Here is a 20,872-nt window from a genome sequence, read left to right as displayed (position 1 = left end):
CTGTGAATATAGTTATTGTTTTGTAAAAAAAAAAATCGAACTAAGAAAAAAATAGTAAAAATTAGAAACATAAGACTTAAAATATTTACTAAAAAGCAATCGTATATAAAAATATAACAAGGTACAATTGATGCATGAAAACTACAGAAAAGATGAAATTGGCTTCTTTATCGGAGATGCTAGGAATATTGATGTCACTAAGAATTTATAATCTTGGAATATGGATATCAATCTGCACCTTAATGCTATATAATAGAGTTTTCCAACTAAATATAAGACTTTAATCTCCTTAATAATGTTCGGCACCCTTTATCGCCAACATAGAGCCTGTTTGGCCAAATCCTCAAAATTAATTTATTTTTCTTGGGTTATTTTATAATTCCTAATATTACTTTCTATTGGTTAAAGAAATAGATAATTCACATTTTGCTTGTGAAAAGAAATAAATATTTTGCCAGTTAACCGACTCTATTTGTGTTTTCTAAAATAAACTTAAGAGTATATACTTTTCAAAAGGATTTCAAAAAAACCTCTTAAGTCTTCTAGAGTTTATGTGCTTTTGGTGAAAGTAAAAAGGAAGCAAGATAACTTGTGAAATTGTAGTAATAAAATTATAAAGCTGGAACAAAAGTTAAGTTAAAAATACTGACTAATGATGATTAAAGACTTCTATTATCACTATTTTTTAATTTGTTGAGTTAGTTAAATACGACCAATAATCTATCATTTTAGGAACTCACGTTTTTTGTTTAACTTTTATTGTATAACTCAAATATATATATATATTTATTAAGACATTGTACGCGCCGGTACTATGAGACTAGTTGATTTTTAATAGTCCTAATGACAAAGGGAAGTCAGTGTAGCGAAACATTAAACTAAAAAGTGATCCAAGATTACTTTATCTAAATATTTTGGTTCACTATCCTTCTATTTTTAATGGCATGCAGTCAGCTATTAACTGGTCAATAAAGTACTTCACAATTACCAAGAAAGTAACAAAGAGAGATCAAGGCTTTTCCCAAAAATATAGAAAAGTTCCACTAAGGAATTTAAAAATGGAATTTGGATTGTCAAAAAGTGCTGCCATTAACACTACATAATTACAAAGGCAGCTTACAATGGGAATGAACAATGACAAGATTGAAGGATTAATGTTAATAATGCTGTCTGTAATTCTAGTCCTTGTTCCTAGACCGATCTTTGCGTTGACCACCAAGAATACGAGAAATCTGAAGACCTCTACTGAATGCTTGGTTGAACAACATACGAGTTTGGAACTCGGACACAAATGGAAACCATGCCAAGAAAGCAACCGGAGTGAACAGAAGCAATCCCATCAAAATCTCGTATCCACGAGCTAGAGTCCGAACAGATCCCCAGAATCCAGCTCTTCGAACAACAGGCTTCAATGCTTGAGCAATCTGGGAATAAAAATGCAAATACAAGGATATTAAAACTACAAATAGGTTTCCTTCATACACAAATGGCAAAAATGCCAATTAACATTAAGTTCTTGCTATTTTACTTTGTCATTCTGGACAGGCGCGCATCCTCATAGAGCGAGGTGTAGAAAAGATCAATGAAAGACTCACGTTCTTTAATAGTCATATCAAGGCCTATAAAGTTCTATTTTAACACAATCAAACAATAGCGAACCCTCTATATCAAATGTTATTTATTCTCCTTTAATTAAAATCTTTACTCATATTTTAATCTCCATAACTCTATTGTGTTCACACATTTTGGTTGAAGTTCACAAAAAGAAAATGTTTGTAGTTGAAGTTCAAGAAGAGTATTTGGAAGTTGAAGTTGTGAGTGAGAGCCATTATAGCACTTGAAATACTCCTCAAACAAGTTTTTCAATATTTAATATTTAAGTTCAATATGTGCAAAAACTGAAAAATATTATCTATGGCCAAACGGTTTACTTCGTTTTGTGCTTAAGGCTTTTCAAAAGGTATCTTTGCTTCGATTGTTTAATGAGTAATATTATTGATTTGCAAGAGCACTATTCTTTGTAAGTATAACTGCGGATTAGATAGATACCTTGCACTCCTTGTAGGCGGGGATTACTTATTATACTAGTATATCTCCATAGTAGTACAGACAGCTGAGTTTGTGCAGTTGTTACTATTGACTACCAAACTTCTACCAACAGACAACATTAAAATGCAGCTGACAAAAGAGTAGCAAATTAGCACTAAAAGTTTTCCTTGTACAACTACGCCTCAATCCCAAGCAAATTGGGGTCCAAATTTTACTTACAACACATGTCAATTACTTGTTCATCATCGCAAGGAAAACATTTGTCATATTTCTATCTTTAGTCTATGCTCACAGCTCGGTTAATATAATGAATCAACAATTCTAGGTGGAATAGCACCAAAGCATACTTATTGGCCTTATAGTATATACGCCGAGTATGGGAAATCTTATTGGATCGCCAATATGAGATCTTAATGCATAAAGATGGACGAGAAAATATATAGAAGAGAACATAAAAAGGATGATGACTAACCAGAAGCATGCCCCAGCCAGTTGGCAAGAAAGCGAGAACACACACCACCATGTCTTTAGGAGTCATATGGAGCAGTGTCATCAGAATCACCAGTGTTGCAACAAATGTTAAGAATATCAATCCCTTTATAATACGGAACACGAGTTGGAGATTTGCACTGAATTTTCGTCGACCGACAGATATTGTCTGAAAATATATAGAAAAATAAATCAGAAAAACGATAAAAGCATAATAATACTTGGTCTCAGGGTGTGTTAATTTAAAGGGGTAGTTATTGACACTGTCTTGATCATTTTTTGAGTTATCAAAGCAACAGCAAAGAAAAGTCTGATCTCATCCTGATTCATTTCGAAGCATTCCATATTTTTCAGGTAAAATTTGAAAGCATCTCACGATTAGAGCCCAGGTTTCAAATATACAGACATACTTCCATTTCCTTTGGATCTCAGGCAGAGAAAAATGCTCTTATTTTTTAATTTATGTTGTACAGATTTTTTTGCAACAGAGAATGCGAAATAATTCGGTCTTACCTTCATTACAAAAAGTACCAGAAATATTACTAACCATGAAGCACCGTAAACCTGCAATTCATGCAGAAATATTAGAATATTGAACAGATGACAATCTTGGAGCAAAAGAAGGGGGGTCACAGTCCATGGCATACCAGAAAACTCTGATTTGTCACTGTGATCTTCAAGTGATAGACGAGCCCATACTGATAGATAAAGAAGCGCAAAGACAACAGAATTTCAGCAACAATACCGCGTATTCCAGAATGCCTAAGATGCTCTTGTTCCTCCTCCCACCATGATTCCCAACTTTTCACTGGGGGGACACCAATACCTCCTCTGTTGCTCATCCACTTATTCCAATCAGTCCAATCATCAACTATCTTTTGCCATTCAAAACCAGAGGGATTGAAGAGGAAGGGAGCAAAGAGCCAGGTTCCCACCATGAACCACATTGACACAGTGATCAAGACATATGCAACAGCTCCTCTATAACCTTGCCCAAAAATTTGATAAACGAGCAATAGTATCATTAGCTCAAGTCCCTTGACAAAGTGGCTACGGGAGTAGAAGCGATAGTTATCAGCAAACTTAGCATGAAAGACCACAAAACCACGGCCAGTAGGCCTATATTTTGCACCTCCATGGAGCAATGTTCTTCCATAATAATGGGTCTTCGTTCCAAGTGAAAATGTGAAGAATACTGGTGCCAACTGCAGTTGCATCAGTACAAATTCACTGAGTGCTGTGCGGAATCCCTTTTCCAAGCCAATCTCCATCATCATAGGGAGGGCCATCAAAAACCCAATTTGCACAAAAGACTGAGAAGCAAGAGCCACTTGAAGAGCTTTGTTGTTCTTGATAGACGGTTGCTTACTCAGCCCTTCCTCAAGTCCACTAAGGACAAGGTAAAGGCGGCCGTAGAGGAACACATATACGGTGAGGACAGTAATCTGCCAGAGGCAAGCAAAAAAAACTTCAGGGGTAAATTAAAAAAAAATAAAAAAATACAATCATCATTGAGTGAAGTCTGAGATACATACCAAGGTACTGAAATAGAAACCAATGGTAGTGAAATAACATGATAACATTCTGAAAAAGTCAAAACGATGTCCAAGCCTGTATAAATCCCGACTCAGGGTCTGTTCTCCATTGCCATTGGCTATTTTGGCCTCAAATAGAGATATCTGATTAAGTCCCACGTCCCTTCCTTTACCAACTTGAATGTATTCATGGTGAGTAACATTGCCTTCACGAAGTGTAGAATTAAAGCCTACAAAGATCATAAATTAAGAAATTAGCTTCTCATGTCAAACTGTACGAGTAGTTGAAAAAGATAAACAAAAACATAAAGATGTTTTCAAACTTCACAAAGCTTGGACCTACCAGCAAATATGTCCTCACTTAAGTTAATAATCTTAGAAGCTTTGCTGACTCCACCCCTTGTAAGGTGGAATAGTCTGTCAAAAATATCAGGGTGCCCATAATGGAATCGAACCCTGAAGAAATATAAAGTGGAAGTTATTATATTGAAGTGGGGAAAGCGCCAACACTCATATAGGACTTCGACATGGATGAATGAAGCATGTCTAAACAAATTTAAATAACCCATTGTCATATTTAAAAGAGAAGCACATAGTAAACTAATAGTAGCACAGTTCCATGACAAATGAGGACCAAGTATTTGGAGAAGTTCTAGATTATCAAATGCCAATTTTATTTCATAAAGCTGATGCATTCATATTATCTCTAACTGCAAGACAATCTATAAATCCACACAACTGCGTGTACTCCAGTACCAACGATGATTATCGAGCGGTCCTTAGTTTTAAGATGTAATAAAACTGCTCAGTGTGGTCCTAACTCAGTTTTAAGCTTTGTCTTGCACAACTTCGAATTCTTGACAAGTTGGAATGAAGTAGGAGACTATAAGTCACCTTATACTTAATTGGTAGCAACACCAGAAACAGATGCCTGAAAAAGCGTATCCATTGAACTATCTATCTCATTACATAATTTTTTTTTATTTTAAAAAGAGCTAATATTTGTATAAATGGATAATGCAGTTCTCTTTTATAGATCTTATTAAAAATTCGTTTACAGGACTTATAACTTAGAAACAGAAACAAGGATGAGACTGGAAATTGAAATTTCTTACTTCAGAGGGTTTGCCAGTAGTCTCTGACCAATTGTCACAAAACTTGTCTCTTGATTTGACATAAACCACGCGAGAGAAGAAACACTGCATCAGACACAAACAAGAGAGAACTAGTATTCAAAGAGAACAATTTAAAATACTAAAAATATGGATAAAAAAAGATTCAGGACAAGTAAAATACTATTGTAAGAAGTGTTTACCTTCCAGTAAATATGTGCTCCCTCAGCCCCAGTATACTAGGGAGCCTCACACCATCGTGTTTCTTAAGAAACTCTTGAAGCAAATTCCTCATTTTTAAGGCTTCCTCCATGTAGTTATCCTAGAAATGGATATTTAATGTCATAAATTGGAGAGATTGAAATCAACATCTCATGTAGTTATAATCACTTACCTGATTCATATCTATAGTTTGCAGCCCTTCTCCACGAGTGAAGATAATAGCATGATTCTGGTTTTCAGGCTTTCCCTCACCCAAGATAGCAGGGCCTGGAAGTTTTATACGGTAGATATCCTAAGAGAAGAAAACAAAACAAGTTTTAGAATGCATAGTTTATATCCATTCCATTCATTAAAAAATAATCAAAATAACCATTCAAAAAAAAAACTATACTTTTATTTTGATAAGGTAATTAATTTTATTTTATTAACAGTTGGGGAAAACCAAGCCGTATACCAAAAAAAGAGAACCTACACCAAAATATGGTTCTCAACAAAAGAGGCCCAATCCTCTATACCTCATGAGTACACCAAAAAGAAACTAGGGAAAAAAAACTGCTTTGCAACTTTACAAAAGTTTGTTCCACCCCATCAAATGCCCTCCTATTTCTCTCTTTCCAAATAACCCACATGATTGCTACAAGGACAACATTCCATGCCCTTGAACTTGCCTTCCCCCTACTATGGGGCCAACTGTGCAACACCTCCTTCACAGTGCCCGGCATCACCCATTGCACCCCAAACAAAATAAGGACCGCTCTCCACAAACAATTAGCCGCTTGACAGTGCAATAGGAGATGATCCACATCTTCGCCCGAGCTTTTGCATGAAACACCAACTAACATAGGTGAGGTGATCCCTTCCATTTCTCAAATTTTCCGCTGTCAAAATCACTCCCCTCGCCGCCAACCATGCAAAGAAACACACATTTCTCGGTGCTCTAAGAATCCAAATAGAGTAGTGAGGAAAAATATGTTCCTCTCTGTAATAAGCTCTTATAAAACGACTTAACAGTGAATAATCCATTCTTAGTCTCTCACCATCTCTATGTATAAAATAAGTTGTTCAGTGCGTCCAGCTCATACAGAATCTCCACCAGATTGTAAAATTCATCCATCTCACAATCTTGTAGGTTCCTCCTGAATCTCAAACCCCCCCAAAACACTATACTTTTCTGACTACTCCAAATAATGTCTAGATTGCTTTGTAAATTGTATTAAAAAAACTGCCTTCTATTTCCAAGAAACATTCAAAAAAGTTCCCATGTAGTCAAGTTGTGATTAGTGATGTCAACAACTTGAAATGATGCCTCCTGTGAAATCAAAGCAATTTGGTGCCTCCCAATAAGAGAATTTTGGCATGACAAGGGCTTCAAATGTGGTGAAAATGGAATAGCATTTAATAAGCTCCTCAGTCCTCATATCTTGTCTTTTATCCCATCAAAAGAAACATATGTGATAATAGTGACAAAAGATTATTTCAGACTTCTCTTACCTGATCCAAGTTTTGACCGGGCTCGGAAGAATTTGAAATGGCAGCTTTGGCAAGGGTGGAATAGTAGACCTTTGGATTAACTTTCTTGGACCTGTCTTTGCTTGGTTCTTCAATTTCATCAATATAAGCAACACGCATGGATGGGTACCTATTAACCGAAATATATAGATGTTAGCACATTGCATTATCAGGTGGACAAACTAAAAAAAATGACACATACGTTGTCATAAGCCGGAGAATATCTTGTGCACGTTGATCACCAGATCGCTTTTGTATACCATATAGCTGGCATGAGACAACATATGTGAATTTCATATCAGCCACTGCTTGACATTGTGCCCAAAGAGACCTCTCTCCCTTCATCTGATCCTCGTTTAACTCAATAGCCTTATACCCCTCCAACAAATCTGTTCAACATAGAAAAAGTTTAACTTATAAATTCAGGTTAAACGGCAACTAGGATTTTATATGTAACTCAAGGATTCTGAGATACTAGTCAATTACCATCATCCTGGGCCATATCAAGGAAAGATTGAAGTTCCAGAGCTCTGCGGTAATACATCATCCCTCTCACTAGAAATTAAACAACACATTAATCCATCAAATGTATGAACAAATTGTAAAGGAGTCTTACTAGAAATTGTTAGACTGAAAGTTTAGGCAGAATGGGGAGAGGATTTAAGAGGGGAGGGGGTAAGATAGAAAATATTGCAAAATTAACTACGAGATCTCTTTTATCCTCTTGTGCACTCATCAAAGATCAACTCCATACCTGTCCTTGTTAAAGTCTGCCCTCTATATGAAGCCCAATGTCGGAGTTTTTCTTCTAAATCAGGAGACCATTTAAACCTGAGGTCGTCTTCACTGGTACAGTCCACACGCTGAATGAAATTGAGCCATTCATCTGTATGCCACCATTACAAGTTCAGTGAAAAAAACAGAGAAAGAACCAGAAAAGGAGAAAAAAATTATTAGCAGTTGATCATGTGATTAACACCAAAAAACTAAATAAATCAAGTCAACAAGCAAACCTGGATAAATTTTCTGCAAATAGAACAGAATGGAAACACCATCTTCATTTTCTTTATCCAAATCATCTGATGAGAAAAGGACCTCTTCCGTGTAGTATGGGGTCAAGACACTAAAGTAAGAAAGATCAAGAAACAAGTCACCTACCTCTTCTAGTATATAAAATCTCTAAAACAATTCAACCATATTCCATAATCCATGTTTTAAGTAAATTTGGATAAGCTACACATACTTACATTTAATGTTGTATCCTACTAGAATTATCCAACAATTGCTTGTTCTCCAGTTCTATACTGTTTCTTGTTGCTTATTCATAAAAATGTTCCGAGATTGCTTTCATTCATTAAGACATTTAGTGGGTAATACTATATTGATCCTTTAGTTCATGCTGTGTAAACTTCAGGCTTTAAATTAATATTCATTTTTTTTAGGGAAAAGGGCCAATTTAGCCCCTAACTATTCGAAATGGACAACTATGTCCTTCATTTCGTTCTTGTCCTACAAGTGCCCTCGTCGTCAGCCAAGTTGCTCAAAAATGCCCTCCCACTAAAATTTTGTTGATTAGGAGCTGGGTTTCTGAATTGGATAGAAAAATGTTACTGATTTTTCTAAGTTTTATTTGATTTTTTCTCAAAATTTGCTCATAACTTGACTTACGAGAAAGAAAGCATGTTTCGGACTTTCGGTGCTGTGGGCATTTCCATGAACAATGAATTGGAGAAAAAGGATATTCGCCTCCTAGCTTCTAAGTTGGACGGTACATCCATTGCCGACTCCTTTACTGTAAGCAGTAAGTACAACCTTTTGATCTGTGGAAAATTGGAAACAGTTACAAAAAGAAAATGAACTCTAATAGCAAATATATCTCCGTCAACTTGACCTACTTTCTCTTTCCAAGCTTCTGATTCAGGAGTAGGAAATTTGATAGCTCCGGCTGAAGCAAATAGCTGATATTGCTGATCAAGAGGAACCATTCCTTCATATCCTGAGACTCCATGGATGGAATCTACCAAGCTGTTTGGTTGAAAAGAAAAAAGTCCAAACAAAATTTATTTGTCACATTCACGAATAACGTGGAAGATTAACAATTATAGACAAGAGAAAAACCTTGATACATGATCTTCCATCATTATATCTCGCGTAACAACTTCTAACATGTCCTGGAATAGAAGTACAACTTGATCCCTGTCCTCCTGCCTATTGTCTAGCTGTAAAAACAAAACAAAAAATCAGTTTTAATTCAATTTCCCGATTTATCAGTAAGATAAGTTGGATGGCTAGAAATATCCATAAAAGTGACTATGAAAAGAATACAACGAGAAAGGACTTGGAAAACCTACCAAGTACTTGATAAGCTTAACAAACAGCTCATATAGACTGGGAAGAGCACTCATCTTGAGTTCACTAGTTAAGTCACCAGCCTCAATATGCTTGTCAACTTCTGAAAAGATATACTCTATAACCCTGAATAACAACACACATAGAGAATTTACAAGTGAGGAAAGCTATCGGAGCAAAGGAATGGCAGAATAAGTCACTATAATCTGGCAGAAACTTACTCCTTCTCACGACGACCAGAAACCAAAACTTTTATCACATTGCGAAATGAAGCATAGCACTCACAAACAGCAGATGACATATAAGGGTCGGCCTCTATCCTCTTTTTCAGCTCACGGTCCTTTCCATTGCTATCCTTAGCCATATCCACTGCTATTGGAATCTATTCATACGATTTGAATGAGTCAGAAATCAAGTGAATAAAAAGGAAGATCAGCTACTGATTGTTGGATGAGGGCATGAAGAATCAAAAATAGTTAATCCAATAATATCTCAATATGAAAAAACTAAATATATAGGATTTTGTCAAATGCCATTGTGAAATAAGTCTCGTTTAGTGCCAAACTACAGAGCAAATTCTTTTACCAATCCAGCAAGTTTGAGACCGAAAATAAAACAAAAATGAAAAAGACATAACCTTGCTAGCAAGCAAAAATGGCGGCCACTGCACGAGATCCAACTCACGATCAGCCCAGTAAGGAACAAGCAAAAGGTCCATCTCACTGAAAACGAATGCAAAGCATAACATAGTAAGTAAATGCATAACTTTGATTACACACCCAAAATGAGGGCGACGGAATGGAAAAATCATGCGTGTAACATTTCAAATTACCGATTGCTAATAAGATCTTCCTCCCTAAAACTTGTTATTATTTTATTCCACAACTGAGCAAACCTTGCAGCTTCCTTTTCCTTGTTGGATGGTACCTAATATACGATCACATGTATACAAAGTTCAAGTTAACTTCCTGATCACTTCCTTTTTAATTTTGTTCCATGCTGAAATAAATCCAGATATTCGATATTGCAGACCAAAACGTGGAAGAAACCTAACCCTGTTGAACTTTCGGGAAAATGTTGCCTTTAGTCCTTTCTTTTTTGGTTGGTCGCCCTTTTCCTCCGGTATCAAACAGGCATTAAAAGCACTTGGCAACGACTGGAACCTGGACCTCAGCATTCCTAAGGTTCGAATCTGAAAGCAAGACAAGAAATTAGAGTCCAATAAAAAGCACATCTAGTTCTATTAGCTTATCATCTTATTTTGTTAGAATTTGCAGAAGCAGCTTATACTTACAGACTAAGCAATCTAAATTATGCTCATTGTTTAAATTATTATAATCAAAGATAAATTAAGACAAAAGACCACAGAAATGAAGCAGTTAGCCACCAACCTCACCAAGCCTACGAAATGCTCCATAAATACCACCGAATAGTGTGGAGAATATGGCATACCATATCTGAGCATCCATGAAATAAACCTACAATGAAGTAAATCCAACCAGTGTATTAGCTTAAACTGGAATAAACTACTAGTGATTACACCATGCCTCTGTTAAAGATTATCCGAACAAGGAGGAGAATCGTACAAGGATAACTGGGGCCCAAAGAGCGATAACAACACCAATGTTGCTGCTTGCTGCAAATCAAAATAGCCACGTCAGGACCACGCGCAGAAGGGCATAATATCAAATAGCTCAAAGTTCAAGTCAAGTTCATTACCGTGGGGAAAAAACTCATGCCACTGATAAGTGGTAATGTGGACATTCATAATCTTTTTTGTTGGATCCACTAAAGGCTTTATCTGCAGCAAACAACTTTTCATTGTCAATATAACTCGTAAAGCAGGCAACTTCTGTGAATATACAATCTTGATTCGTACTTAACAAAAGAAAGTCAAATACCAATTCATAAAACACTATAGTAGGACAAAAGTGTCTCCAGAGTAAGAGTGTAAGACAATAGCCAGCTATTGGCCACGTAAAAAGCTGATGCATATTACAACTCAATCTTCTAATATGAAAGTGACATTGTCCTACCTAGAACCTAATACATCTAACGACAATTAATAAATAAAACAATGTGCTTCTAAATTATATGACTTGCTTTTGACAAACTAAAAGGTAAGAGCTGGCAACATAAGAGGAATTACCTCTACATAGAAACTGAATGCTAGTTTTGTCGCAATTAAAAGTACCCAGAACATAGTGTATCTGAAATTTAGAATAAAAACTAATCAGATATAAAGTAGACCCATCGACATGAAAGTTTAAATGCTTCGACTTGGTGACGTCTTACTTGAACAAAGAAAAAGTGCTCTCATGCATTCCCCTACCAACATAAAGCCGAGGCTGCAATTGACAATAAAAGTTGTATCAGATTTCTAAACATACCAATAATTGCTCTTAAAAATGTACAAATGAGTCAAAAAAAACATGTACCTGTGACCACCACATCATCAGCATCACAATTTTGTAGTGTGATCTCTCTAGGAATCGACGGACGAAGGGAAAAAGAAAGAGCAGGGCAGCGAGCATATTGGGCGACAAGTAGATTACCACAGCCAGTATAAACAGTGAAGGAGAATTTGAGTTGTTGCCGAACCAATTCTTAATGGTTTGGGCAAATGAAGGAGGATTTTCCCATGTATAAGCATATGTAACAGGTAAAATGACCACCCAAGCAGCTGCGGATATGACCTTCAATATGTATCGTAGTTTAACATAGAATGACATGCTGTGCCTAGCTTTCCAATTAAGAACCACATCAAGAGCGGCTGCAACATTTTAAGGCAAGTTATTATGTAAAAATAGTGCCGCAACAAATATCAGAGCACTGCTCTAGGGATCACCAAAAACAACAACCATCCACATAAACAAATAACTTTTTGATGAGACTTTTTACCATTCACAACTGCATGTGTGCAATCAAACCATATTTGTATGGGTTAATACACATTTCACTGGAAGAAATATCTTTTTGCAGAGCATCAAATGCTAAATAACTTTTTTTAATAACGGCGTTGTGCTAGGTACTTTTTACCTCCACTAACACAGCTAGCAAATACGCTTAAGCAAATAGAAAAGATTCACCTATTGTCGCATCCAAATAACTTTTATCATAAATTCTGTTCAACAAATTGTTGCTAGTAGCTCATAGTACTTTAGCTTAACCAAAAAAACACTTAAGCTTTAGTCTCAAAAGCACAAAGAAAAATAATCCTTCATTTCTCAAAAGTCACTTGCTGGAAACTTCCAATTTTATCATCCATAAAAATTGCACCAACCATGTAGAAAAATATTAGTGCAGCAAGGTGGGACAGAAGGTAGCAAACTTTGAAAGAGCTTCAATTATAATATAGTTTGCTATGCTGCAGAAAAGAGAAATGAATTTTACAAACCTTGCCCAAGCTTCAAAACTGCAGCTGTTATAAACACACTCAATACTTTCTTGAAAACATCTGAAGTGAAAACCATGCTCAGCTCTCCTGAACCATTCCAAGCAATAATTATCATTGCCTACACACAATCAACAATACCTTGTCAAATTATAATTGTCAAGAACATAAAGATAATGGACAACCTAGCCATGGTCACAAAAAGAAGAAAGTACCTGTAAGCACAATATGAAGAAGCTCCACATTCTGTCAAAGCTCCTAAAGATATGCAAGAATGATCGTATCTCAACGAAATTAACTTTCCCCACCCAGCGATCTCTAGAAGGGTTGTTTTCCTGGATTTCACAATTAACTTTATATAATTAGTTCCTGAGTTTATATCATCAGGGATAAAGTTCTATTGAACTTCCGCAAAACAGCGGATAATCTGATGCATTAATCACGTAAGCTTATGGGATAGAGCACAATGACATTGGTACTGTAACACCATATAGTAAAGAAAACTACAATTTCATAGGGATGGAGGCATGAAATGCTAAATAAATTGACAATGCCGGAAAAACAGTGAAATGCACATAACATGGTGTTATTAAGATGACTTCTGCCGCTAAAACATTACCCCATTTCTCTCAGCAGAAAGTTCTTCCACAGGGAGGCAAAAGAAATCAGCATCAGCGCGCATGGGCCAACCTAACCTGAAGCAGTCCACTGACCTACAGTTGTATGCGTAAAGTCAGAAATGAACAAACTATTGATTAACTGAACCATAGAAAAAAAACAGAAAACGGAAAGGTTGATTACCAAAAGTATTCATTTAAATCATCATAGTTCCTCCACTGGGAATGCTTTGCTTTTCCTCTTCTGCTCCTAGCAGCTTCCTGAAAATGACAGAAAAGGGCATAAAAAGAATTTCCCTCAAGTTCTAAAGAAAGGTAAAAATACCAAAACTGGTTCTTTTTAATACAACAGATTTAAGAAGAATAGATAGCTCTGAAATGCATCTAATACCCGTGCAATCACTTCATAAATAGGAGTAACAACTTTTCTCAAGAAAGCCTCCTCTTCCCCTCCATAAGCTGGCTTAACATTTTCACCGGTCATGGGACTAACATTGCCAGCTAGCATGCCATAGAGTTCAAATGCCATCTATATGAGAAACCTATGTGTGAGATCCAAATGCTTTAATGTAACAAGAAATATCTGAAGCATATTATAAAAGGCAAATTGTAACAAAAATATAAACAATTGACCAAAGCAGCTGAGAAGCTGGCAGATAAATGCAACATACGGTGTTGACAAAAATGAAATGTACCATGGTAATCTTATTTAACCCTCTTGACAAGTAGAGTAGCTAGTTTATGAAATTATACTCTCTTCTAAATTTACGATTATTACTAAATCTTTTTTTTAACCTTGCGTGTTACTCATATCACAAAGCAGCAACCTTCCACACCACCAAAAAGGAAGAAAACTCCTCGAACTGTTAGCAGAAGAAAGTATTAACATGTGAGAGAACAATTTGATGAAAGCTAACGCCGTGTAAGTACGAGCGCTTTACAGCTTTGCTCTCATCCAAAATCCAGCAACAAAGAACCCACTAATTACATCAATGTCGACTTCTGCATTTTTATTTGTGATGAATTCAAAAAATAAGATAAGAAAAAGAATCTATATGTTCTTCAAAATTTGTTCAGATTTCGAGAAACATTAAAAACCATCCATCAAGTTCTTAAAACATAAGCACTTCTAAAAGCTTACATGATGGTAAATGTAGCATAGGCATTCTGGCATGAATCTTAAATTTGCAGCTTCCCCCCATATGAGAAGATACAATCCCATGTATAATAATTTACGCTGCTGTACTTCCTGTTGTATGGTTGGCAACCTACAATTTTGACGATTAAGAAAAGATCAACACATACAAATGCAAGATGAGCTTAATTTGCAAAGTCTTCGGCTCTTTGCTACAGACAAACACATCTACAAGAGATGCTAACGGAAGCTACAGGCAAATGTTATCCTGCTCTGAAGTACAAAGCATCAAAGATGCAGACTTCTATTCTCTATCTACTTTGATAGACAACAATCAAGAAAATATCTTAGATGAAAGTATGAGATATATTAGTTGTTTTCCTAAAAATCAGAATCACTTCAAGTGTTAATGTCTGAAGGCAGTAGGACATAACTATTTCAAGCATTTAAAGAGAAGCTCCTCACCATAAACTGCTTTTCCTGTCCAAATATTTGCACCATTTCTTGTAGTTTTTGAAAAGCTTCTTCATGACTTCATTCAAAGCACGCTCATCCAACTACGCAAAACAACACAATGAACAAGGAAAAAAAACATTATTTATAGGCAACTAGGGAAAATTGTAAGAGAGGGATTAAGCACATATTATCTGCAGTAACTTATTGTAACTCTTGAAACCTCCCCCCATGCACCAGTCAAAGCAGATTAATCAATCAAAAAAATTCAAAACACAAAGTATCTCTTCATATTCTTGTTATGGAATCCGTCCTTTAACGCATTATATTAAATCTGCATCAGTAGAACATTTAACAATTCCATTTGCTGTGAGCATAAAGGATTGACTACACATTGGGATTATTGAATTATGGTTCTCATCCACTTTAATGCATACTAGCATTAACTGCAGCGACCTATTGTTGTTCTTTTGAGGACCAAAATAACATCAGGAAAGTAAAAGGTCAAAAAAGCCAAATGAGGATACTGGTTTTGTTGAGAAGACAGTTCCTCCAAAAGTTCAAAACATGGAAAATAGTCCACGAAGTTCAAAATTTGCTAAACATGGCGCTATGGGACTTAAGAAGCTGCAAGCAAGGAGACAAATACACAGCAGATATCTACTTTCAATGTATTTATTTTTTTCAATATGAGGAAGACAGGGTTTTTTTCCTTTTATCAATCACATACATATTTCTTCAGCAAAACTAGAATCAGGTGTGGCAAAGAACATTTGTTGCAAAATAAGTATATAACAAGTGGAAATAACTCTTTGAGCTTTAGTAAAAACATGCTACCAAATTAAACAGCAACCAAGTAGAAATGCACTCTTTGAGCTTTAGTGAATTTAGCAACTCAAAAATACATTATGTTTTTTAACAGTCTCAAAGTCCTCATTGAGAGTTACTATGCTAAACATCTAGTAGTCTCTAACTGTCAGCAGGCAAGCAGATTTAAACAATGCAATCAAATTCAAGACTCCTATTAAAGATTGAAGAATGGCAATATTTCTTGACCAAGTACGACAATCCTCTCAACTAAAAGCATATTTATCAGTTGAGGGAAAATTTTGATCACTCATCAATAACAGAAAGCAGTATCATGTCCCAAACCTTGGGTTGCTGGTCAGGCTTTGGATACTGGCGTATGTGTACATTTGCAAGTAGCAAAATGAGATGCTCCCTCTGATTTGCAACATTATCTTTCTGAGAAGCAATTGACAAAAAAAATGAGCTCAACAAAGCATATTGATTTTCATCCTAACTGAGATAATCTTTCTTCTAAACCTCAAAAGATGTATGAAATAGCATGAAAATAACACTGAGAATAAAAACGAATTGCTACCTGAAACCCAAACATTGCTTGAAGCCAATCAAGAATATCTTCATCTTTCTTCTTCTTGTAATCCTTGGGCCATGGAAGACCTCTTGTATTTCTGAGAGCGTAAACAGCAGCCTGAATCTGTCAAAGGAGGAAAGGAGAAGTGGTTAAAGCAATAAATGTGAAAAGGGAACGGCAAAGGTAAAGAAATGCTTATAGTTGGAAATCCTGTCTGTGAATACAAACCTCAGGAAATCTCATAATTGCCTGATTTACACTATCAGGATCCAAAGGAAGAATATTATAGGGGACTAAAATCTGTGTCTTCTCAGCAACTTTATCATGAGCTTCCAAAATCTGAGTAATGGACAATCAATAATCCACCACACACAAACAAAACAATGTTATAAACAAGGAAAAGCAGTAGAGTTATGGTAAGTCAAAGCTAGAGCTTGTAAAGTCAGCAGAAAAAGAAGGTTTAGCAACAATTTTGTTGAAAAATACTATCATTCTCACCTCACGGTCGACTTCTACTGCTTGCGTCTGGTTAACTGCTTTCAAAACCTCAAAGAGTACGTTTGCAGTTTGGTATGCCTTAGTAAGTTGTGCACTGGAAATATTTTGAAAAGATGAGATAAACAACTTTCAGTATAACTAAAAGCGAGAAAGAGACCACTATGAGAAGGCACAACAAATCTCTAACAAGGGTGCAAAAGACCCACCGGTCTGCTTTCTCAGCAGCATTTTGCAAAGCTTGAATGTACTTTTTGTAGTAATGCTGGTAAAAGCTCTGCATTTCACGTGCATCACTTTTTTTAACCCTTCCAATCAAGGTTGGATCATTTTCCTGAGAAGTAAATTTGTTACAGACTTACATGAATTACAAATGGGCACAAACATATCTCAGGTCTTCAATTAGAACTGATTAATGATCACTCAAAAAGCAGAAAGCAAGAAATCGCACTGGGAAAAGAAAGCAAATATTGGACAAGGAAAGAAAGGTGATAGCCCTAAAATAATGGCACGTGAGCTTTTAAGTTGGGCTTCCTAAGTAACATCTAAAGGGACGTTAGAAAAGAAGTGTCTACAAGAGTAAACTGCTAACTCATAAGAACTTTAACGACATGGAACAAACGCATACAAAGAAAACCCACTACCACAAGTAAACTTCATAGAAGAAAACAGGTTGAACAGAAAATATTGTCTTGAGCTAACCAACCATAAAACATGTCATTGACATATTATTAGGGAAAGAAAAATCCATGCTTGGCCACTTACCCTTTCAAGCCGTTGCAGGAGGGACGTTTTAAATTGCCGAACACCACGTCCACTAGAAGTGGGATCTAACCGATGAGCTTTCTCAAAAGCATAAAACCGACCTACAACCAGAGTAATGAGTCTGAATGTTAGAATAGAGAACTAGAAAGCATGTCTGTATAGGATCATGTCCATGCCCAGAATTTGACAATAACAAGATGAATAAGGTCACATTATCCGAATTAACTTGAACTATTTTCCTCTTTAGAAGTTCATAATTTGTAAAGCTTTACTCAAACCAAATATTCTACCTACTGAAATATACCCACCTTCAACTTTCATTACAAATTACCTCTCATATTTTAACTACTATTTAGACATTTTACCCAACTCCAACATATTGTATTAATGCCGATAAACAGTGGTTGCCAAATTTGAAGAAAAGAGTAAAAACAAAATGTTGATGCCATCCTAATCTAATTTGAAGCTTGGTTAGTGAGAACACTCATAAGGTAGTGTCGACGCTGCCTCCCCCAAGCAAATCAACCAATTGAAGGCCAGAAATTTCATTTTTATGGTATGATGAGTGACCCCCCCCGCTTCAAGTCCAAAACCTCATTTCATGTCCTAATCAACATAACCAATTAACTGTCTTGTTTCTTTTAATTTGACTGAGACCGCCATAGGTAGCTCATTTTGAGTTTCCTTTGGCATCCCTAGGCCATGCGACTCTAACTCCTGAGCATTATCTTGAAATCAGTACATTTATAATCTTAAAATCACTTTGTCAAAAACTCTTGCTACACCATTCTGACCCATATTTTTGTTTAAACATTATGCATATCTTAGGACATATATTGAGCGACTTCTACAGTTTCAGCAAAAAGATACCAGTAAATCTTCAACCCATCAGAAGAAAAGAAGTACTTCTAAAAGCTAAAGCCATCAGAATATACAAACAATAAACCTATTGAATTTAGGCTCTTCGCAACACCAGCCAATTACCGCCTTTTATGAATCACCCCTACTACAAGTACAACACCATGGTAAGAAGACATTATTAACATTAATATTACATTCCAAACGTGGGAATATTATTAGACCTTAGTAGATGCAATCAAACTGATTGCCCCTAGCATTGTCTGCCTGAAAGTAAAACTCAGAAATCCCATAGCAAACTCTCTCAGACAGCATTCTGGAGGACATTTTTCCTACCATTTGATGTTTCTCAAGATAACTTGCCATTGACACACATTTGCCCATGATTGAATCTGTGAGTTCAATTTTTTTTAGTAAAGTAATCTGTGAGTTCTAACTTTAAAGCATTGTAACTGATCCAAAGAATGACTCTTCGTTTGTTGAATCATTAAATGGGATAAAAAGAATTCTAACTTGAACACGTTTCTTGTTGTTGAACTTGTAATGAGAAATAAAGGGAGCATTACAGCTGCTACCTGATTCTTTCGTTATCATGTTAGCAAAATGACTTAGAAGTTTTACAATTAAAGGTTCAAAAATGAATAACTATATAGATGCTTAATTAGAAAACAAGAAACATTTTTAGTCTCAGGAACTCACATAGATAGGCGACACGGGGGTTGCTGGGCTCAACTTCATTGGCAACACGAAGAATAGGAGCAATCTCCGCTAGAGACGATGGCACCACTTCACTATCAATCATTGACTCCCCAATGTTCCCCATCGTCTGTGTCCGTGTTATCCGCCGCTGCAGCGACGGCTCAGGGCCCCCTCTTGACGCCATTATAATTAACTTTCACACCCTTATCTTCACTTAAAAGGTCTGAATACGAATTCAATGTGCAATCACATTAGCATCAGGTAAATAAAATTAAAAGACTAAAAAAGAACACAAACAGACAACTGATGCAATATCAAGTGATTCTCACGGGCATAAAGTGAAAATGAGAACACTTGAGAAAACACAAGAACGAACAGAAAAAACACACAATATACACAGACAACTTATACATACAAAAGAAAAAAAAATTACTGCAAAAGACACATCTTGAACATCTATTAACATCCGTACAAAACACAGTTTTACAGGTACAGTAATATCAAAACACCCAAAAAATATACCAAAAAACACCCAGATACAGAAAAAAATTAAAATTTGCAAGAAGATTGAAGAAAGAGAGAACAGTACATAGTGAGAGCTAGATGTCCATGTACTGTTCAGTAATAAGCAGAAAACACTAGGATTTATCAAAGTAAAATAAGCTAAAGAGCTGCATTTACCATTGTTTGTTAGTTCAAGAAATAGTGATCAAGATTTTTAATAAATAAAAAAGATTACATTTTTACCACCACATTAGCATAAAACCAACCGGAAAAAAAAACACCCACATACAAAAAAAAGTACATAGTGAGAGCTAAATGGCCATATACTGTTCAATAATAAGCAGAAAACACTAGGATCTATCAAAGTAAAATAAGCTAAAGAGCTGCATTTACCATTGTTTGTTAGTTCAAGAAATAGTGATCAAGATTTTTAATAAATAAAAAAAATTACATTTATACCATCACATTAGCATAAAACCAACCGGAAAAAAAAACACCCACATGCAAAAAAAGGTGAAAATTTGCATAAAGATTTAATTTTTACCAGCAGATTAACATAAAACGAATAAAATGTACAGAAAACAAACACAGCCCACATACCAAAAAGGTGAAAATAAGCAAATAGCAGATAAACAACAGGATTTCTCTAGCTAAAGAGCTGCATTTACCATTGTTTGTAGTGATCAAGATTTTTAAAAATACAAAAGATAAAAAAATTACCAGCACAGCAGCAAAAAAAACCAAAAAAATGTACAAAAAAACACACATCCACATACCAAAAAGGTGAAATTTTGCATAAAGATTTTGAAAGAGAGAACAGTACATAGAAAGAGCAAGATGGGTATATAGTGTTAAGCAAATAAGCAGATAACAAAACGATTTAGCAAAGTAAAACAAGCTAGCATTTTACCATTGATTGTTAGTTCAAGAATGAGGAAAAGCAAAAGGTAGAAAGTTGAAGAGAATGAGCAAAACAAACCCTAGAGATAGAGAAAGAGAGAGTGGGTTTTTGGGGAGGCTGAAAGTTTAAGCTACTTAGCAAGAAAGAAAGCAAAATTGTAAAAATGGTGATGAGAGAGAAGAGGGAATATGGTTGGGGTAGTGAGAGTTGGGGGGGACGGGAGTGGGTGGGTGGAGCCAACGTTAAAGTAAATCAAAATTTGGAGTTTATTGTGAAAAGAGGGGACATGGGGTTAGTGGGGGCCCTCTGTCAAGTATCGAGATATGTTTATGGAAAGGTCCCTATGTTTTGGTTATATTACTAATATGCCATTATCATTTGAATTATTTGTGGATAAATAAATATTAC

General features: G+C 35.8%; 1 protein-coding gene across 1 annotated transcript; it reads right to left on the bottom strand.

The window, feature by feature from the left end:
* Positions 1-1,016: 1,016 nt before the first annotated feature.
* LOC107806364 (callose synthase 3) lies at positions 1,017-20,663 on the bottom strand. The gene is made up of 43 exons (XM_075222226.1): positions 20,474-20,663; positions 19,060-19,282; positions 17,503-17,603; positions 16,947-17,071; positions 16,741-16,834; positions 16,471-16,581; positions 16,249-16,365; positions 16,017-16,109; positions 14,877-14,968; positions 14,418-14,544; positions 13,668-13,805; positions 13,461-13,537; positions 13,279-13,372; positions 12,875-12,994; positions 12,663-12,780; positions 11,704-12,038; positions 11,561-11,613; positions 11,415-11,475; positions 10,985-11,066; positions 10,852-10,901; positions 10,657-10,743; positions 10,320-10,457; positions 10,098-10,192; positions 9,903-9,987; positions 9,487-9,647; positions 9,268-9,391; positions 9,035-9,135; positions 8,812-8,941; positions 8,585-8,736; positions 7,930-8,039; positions 7,671-7,802; positions 7,403-7,471; positions 7,119-7,305; positions 6,899-7,046; positions 5,580-5,699; positions 5,389-5,507; positions 5,189-5,272; positions 4,417-4,529; positions 4,074-4,303; positions 3,186-3,983; positions 3,052-3,102; positions 2,522-2,707; positions 1,017-1,424 (listed from the first exon to the last, which is right to left on the bottom strand). The coding sequence occupies exons 2-43, from the start codon at positions 19,241-19,243 to the stop codon at positions 1,179-1,181; spliced, it is 5,838 nt and encodes a 1,945-aa protein (XP_075078327.1). The 5' UTR covers positions 19,244-19,282; positions 20,474-20,663; the 3' UTR covers positions 1,017-1,178.
* Between the last annotated feature and the right edge of the window lie 209 nt (positions 20,664-20,872).

This window comes from Nicotiana tabacum, chromosome 9 (genome assembly GCF_000715075.1).
Source record: "Nicotiana tabacum cultivar K326 chromosome 9, ASM71507v2, whole genome shotgun sequence".
Classification (NCBI taxonomy): Eukaryota; Viridiplantae; Streptophyta; class Magnoliopsida; order Solanales; family Solanaceae; genus Nicotiana; species Nicotiana tabacum.
This window is presented reverse-complemented; position numbering and strand designations above follow the sequence as displayed.

Coding starts and splice junctions, on each gene's coding strand:
- LOC107806364 (XM_075222226.1), bottom strand. CDS start 19,243: ATGGCGTCAAGAGGGGGCCCTGAGCCGTCGCTGCAGCGGCGGATAACA. Junction 11,614..11,703: donor TGATGATGTGGTGGTCACAG/GTACATGTTTTT, acceptor TGTCAATTGCAG/CCTCGGCTTTATGTTGGTAG. Junction 7,803..7,929: donor TTTGCAGAAAATTTATCCAG/GTTTGCTTGTTG, acceptor GGTGGCATACAG/ATGAATGGCTCAATTTCATT.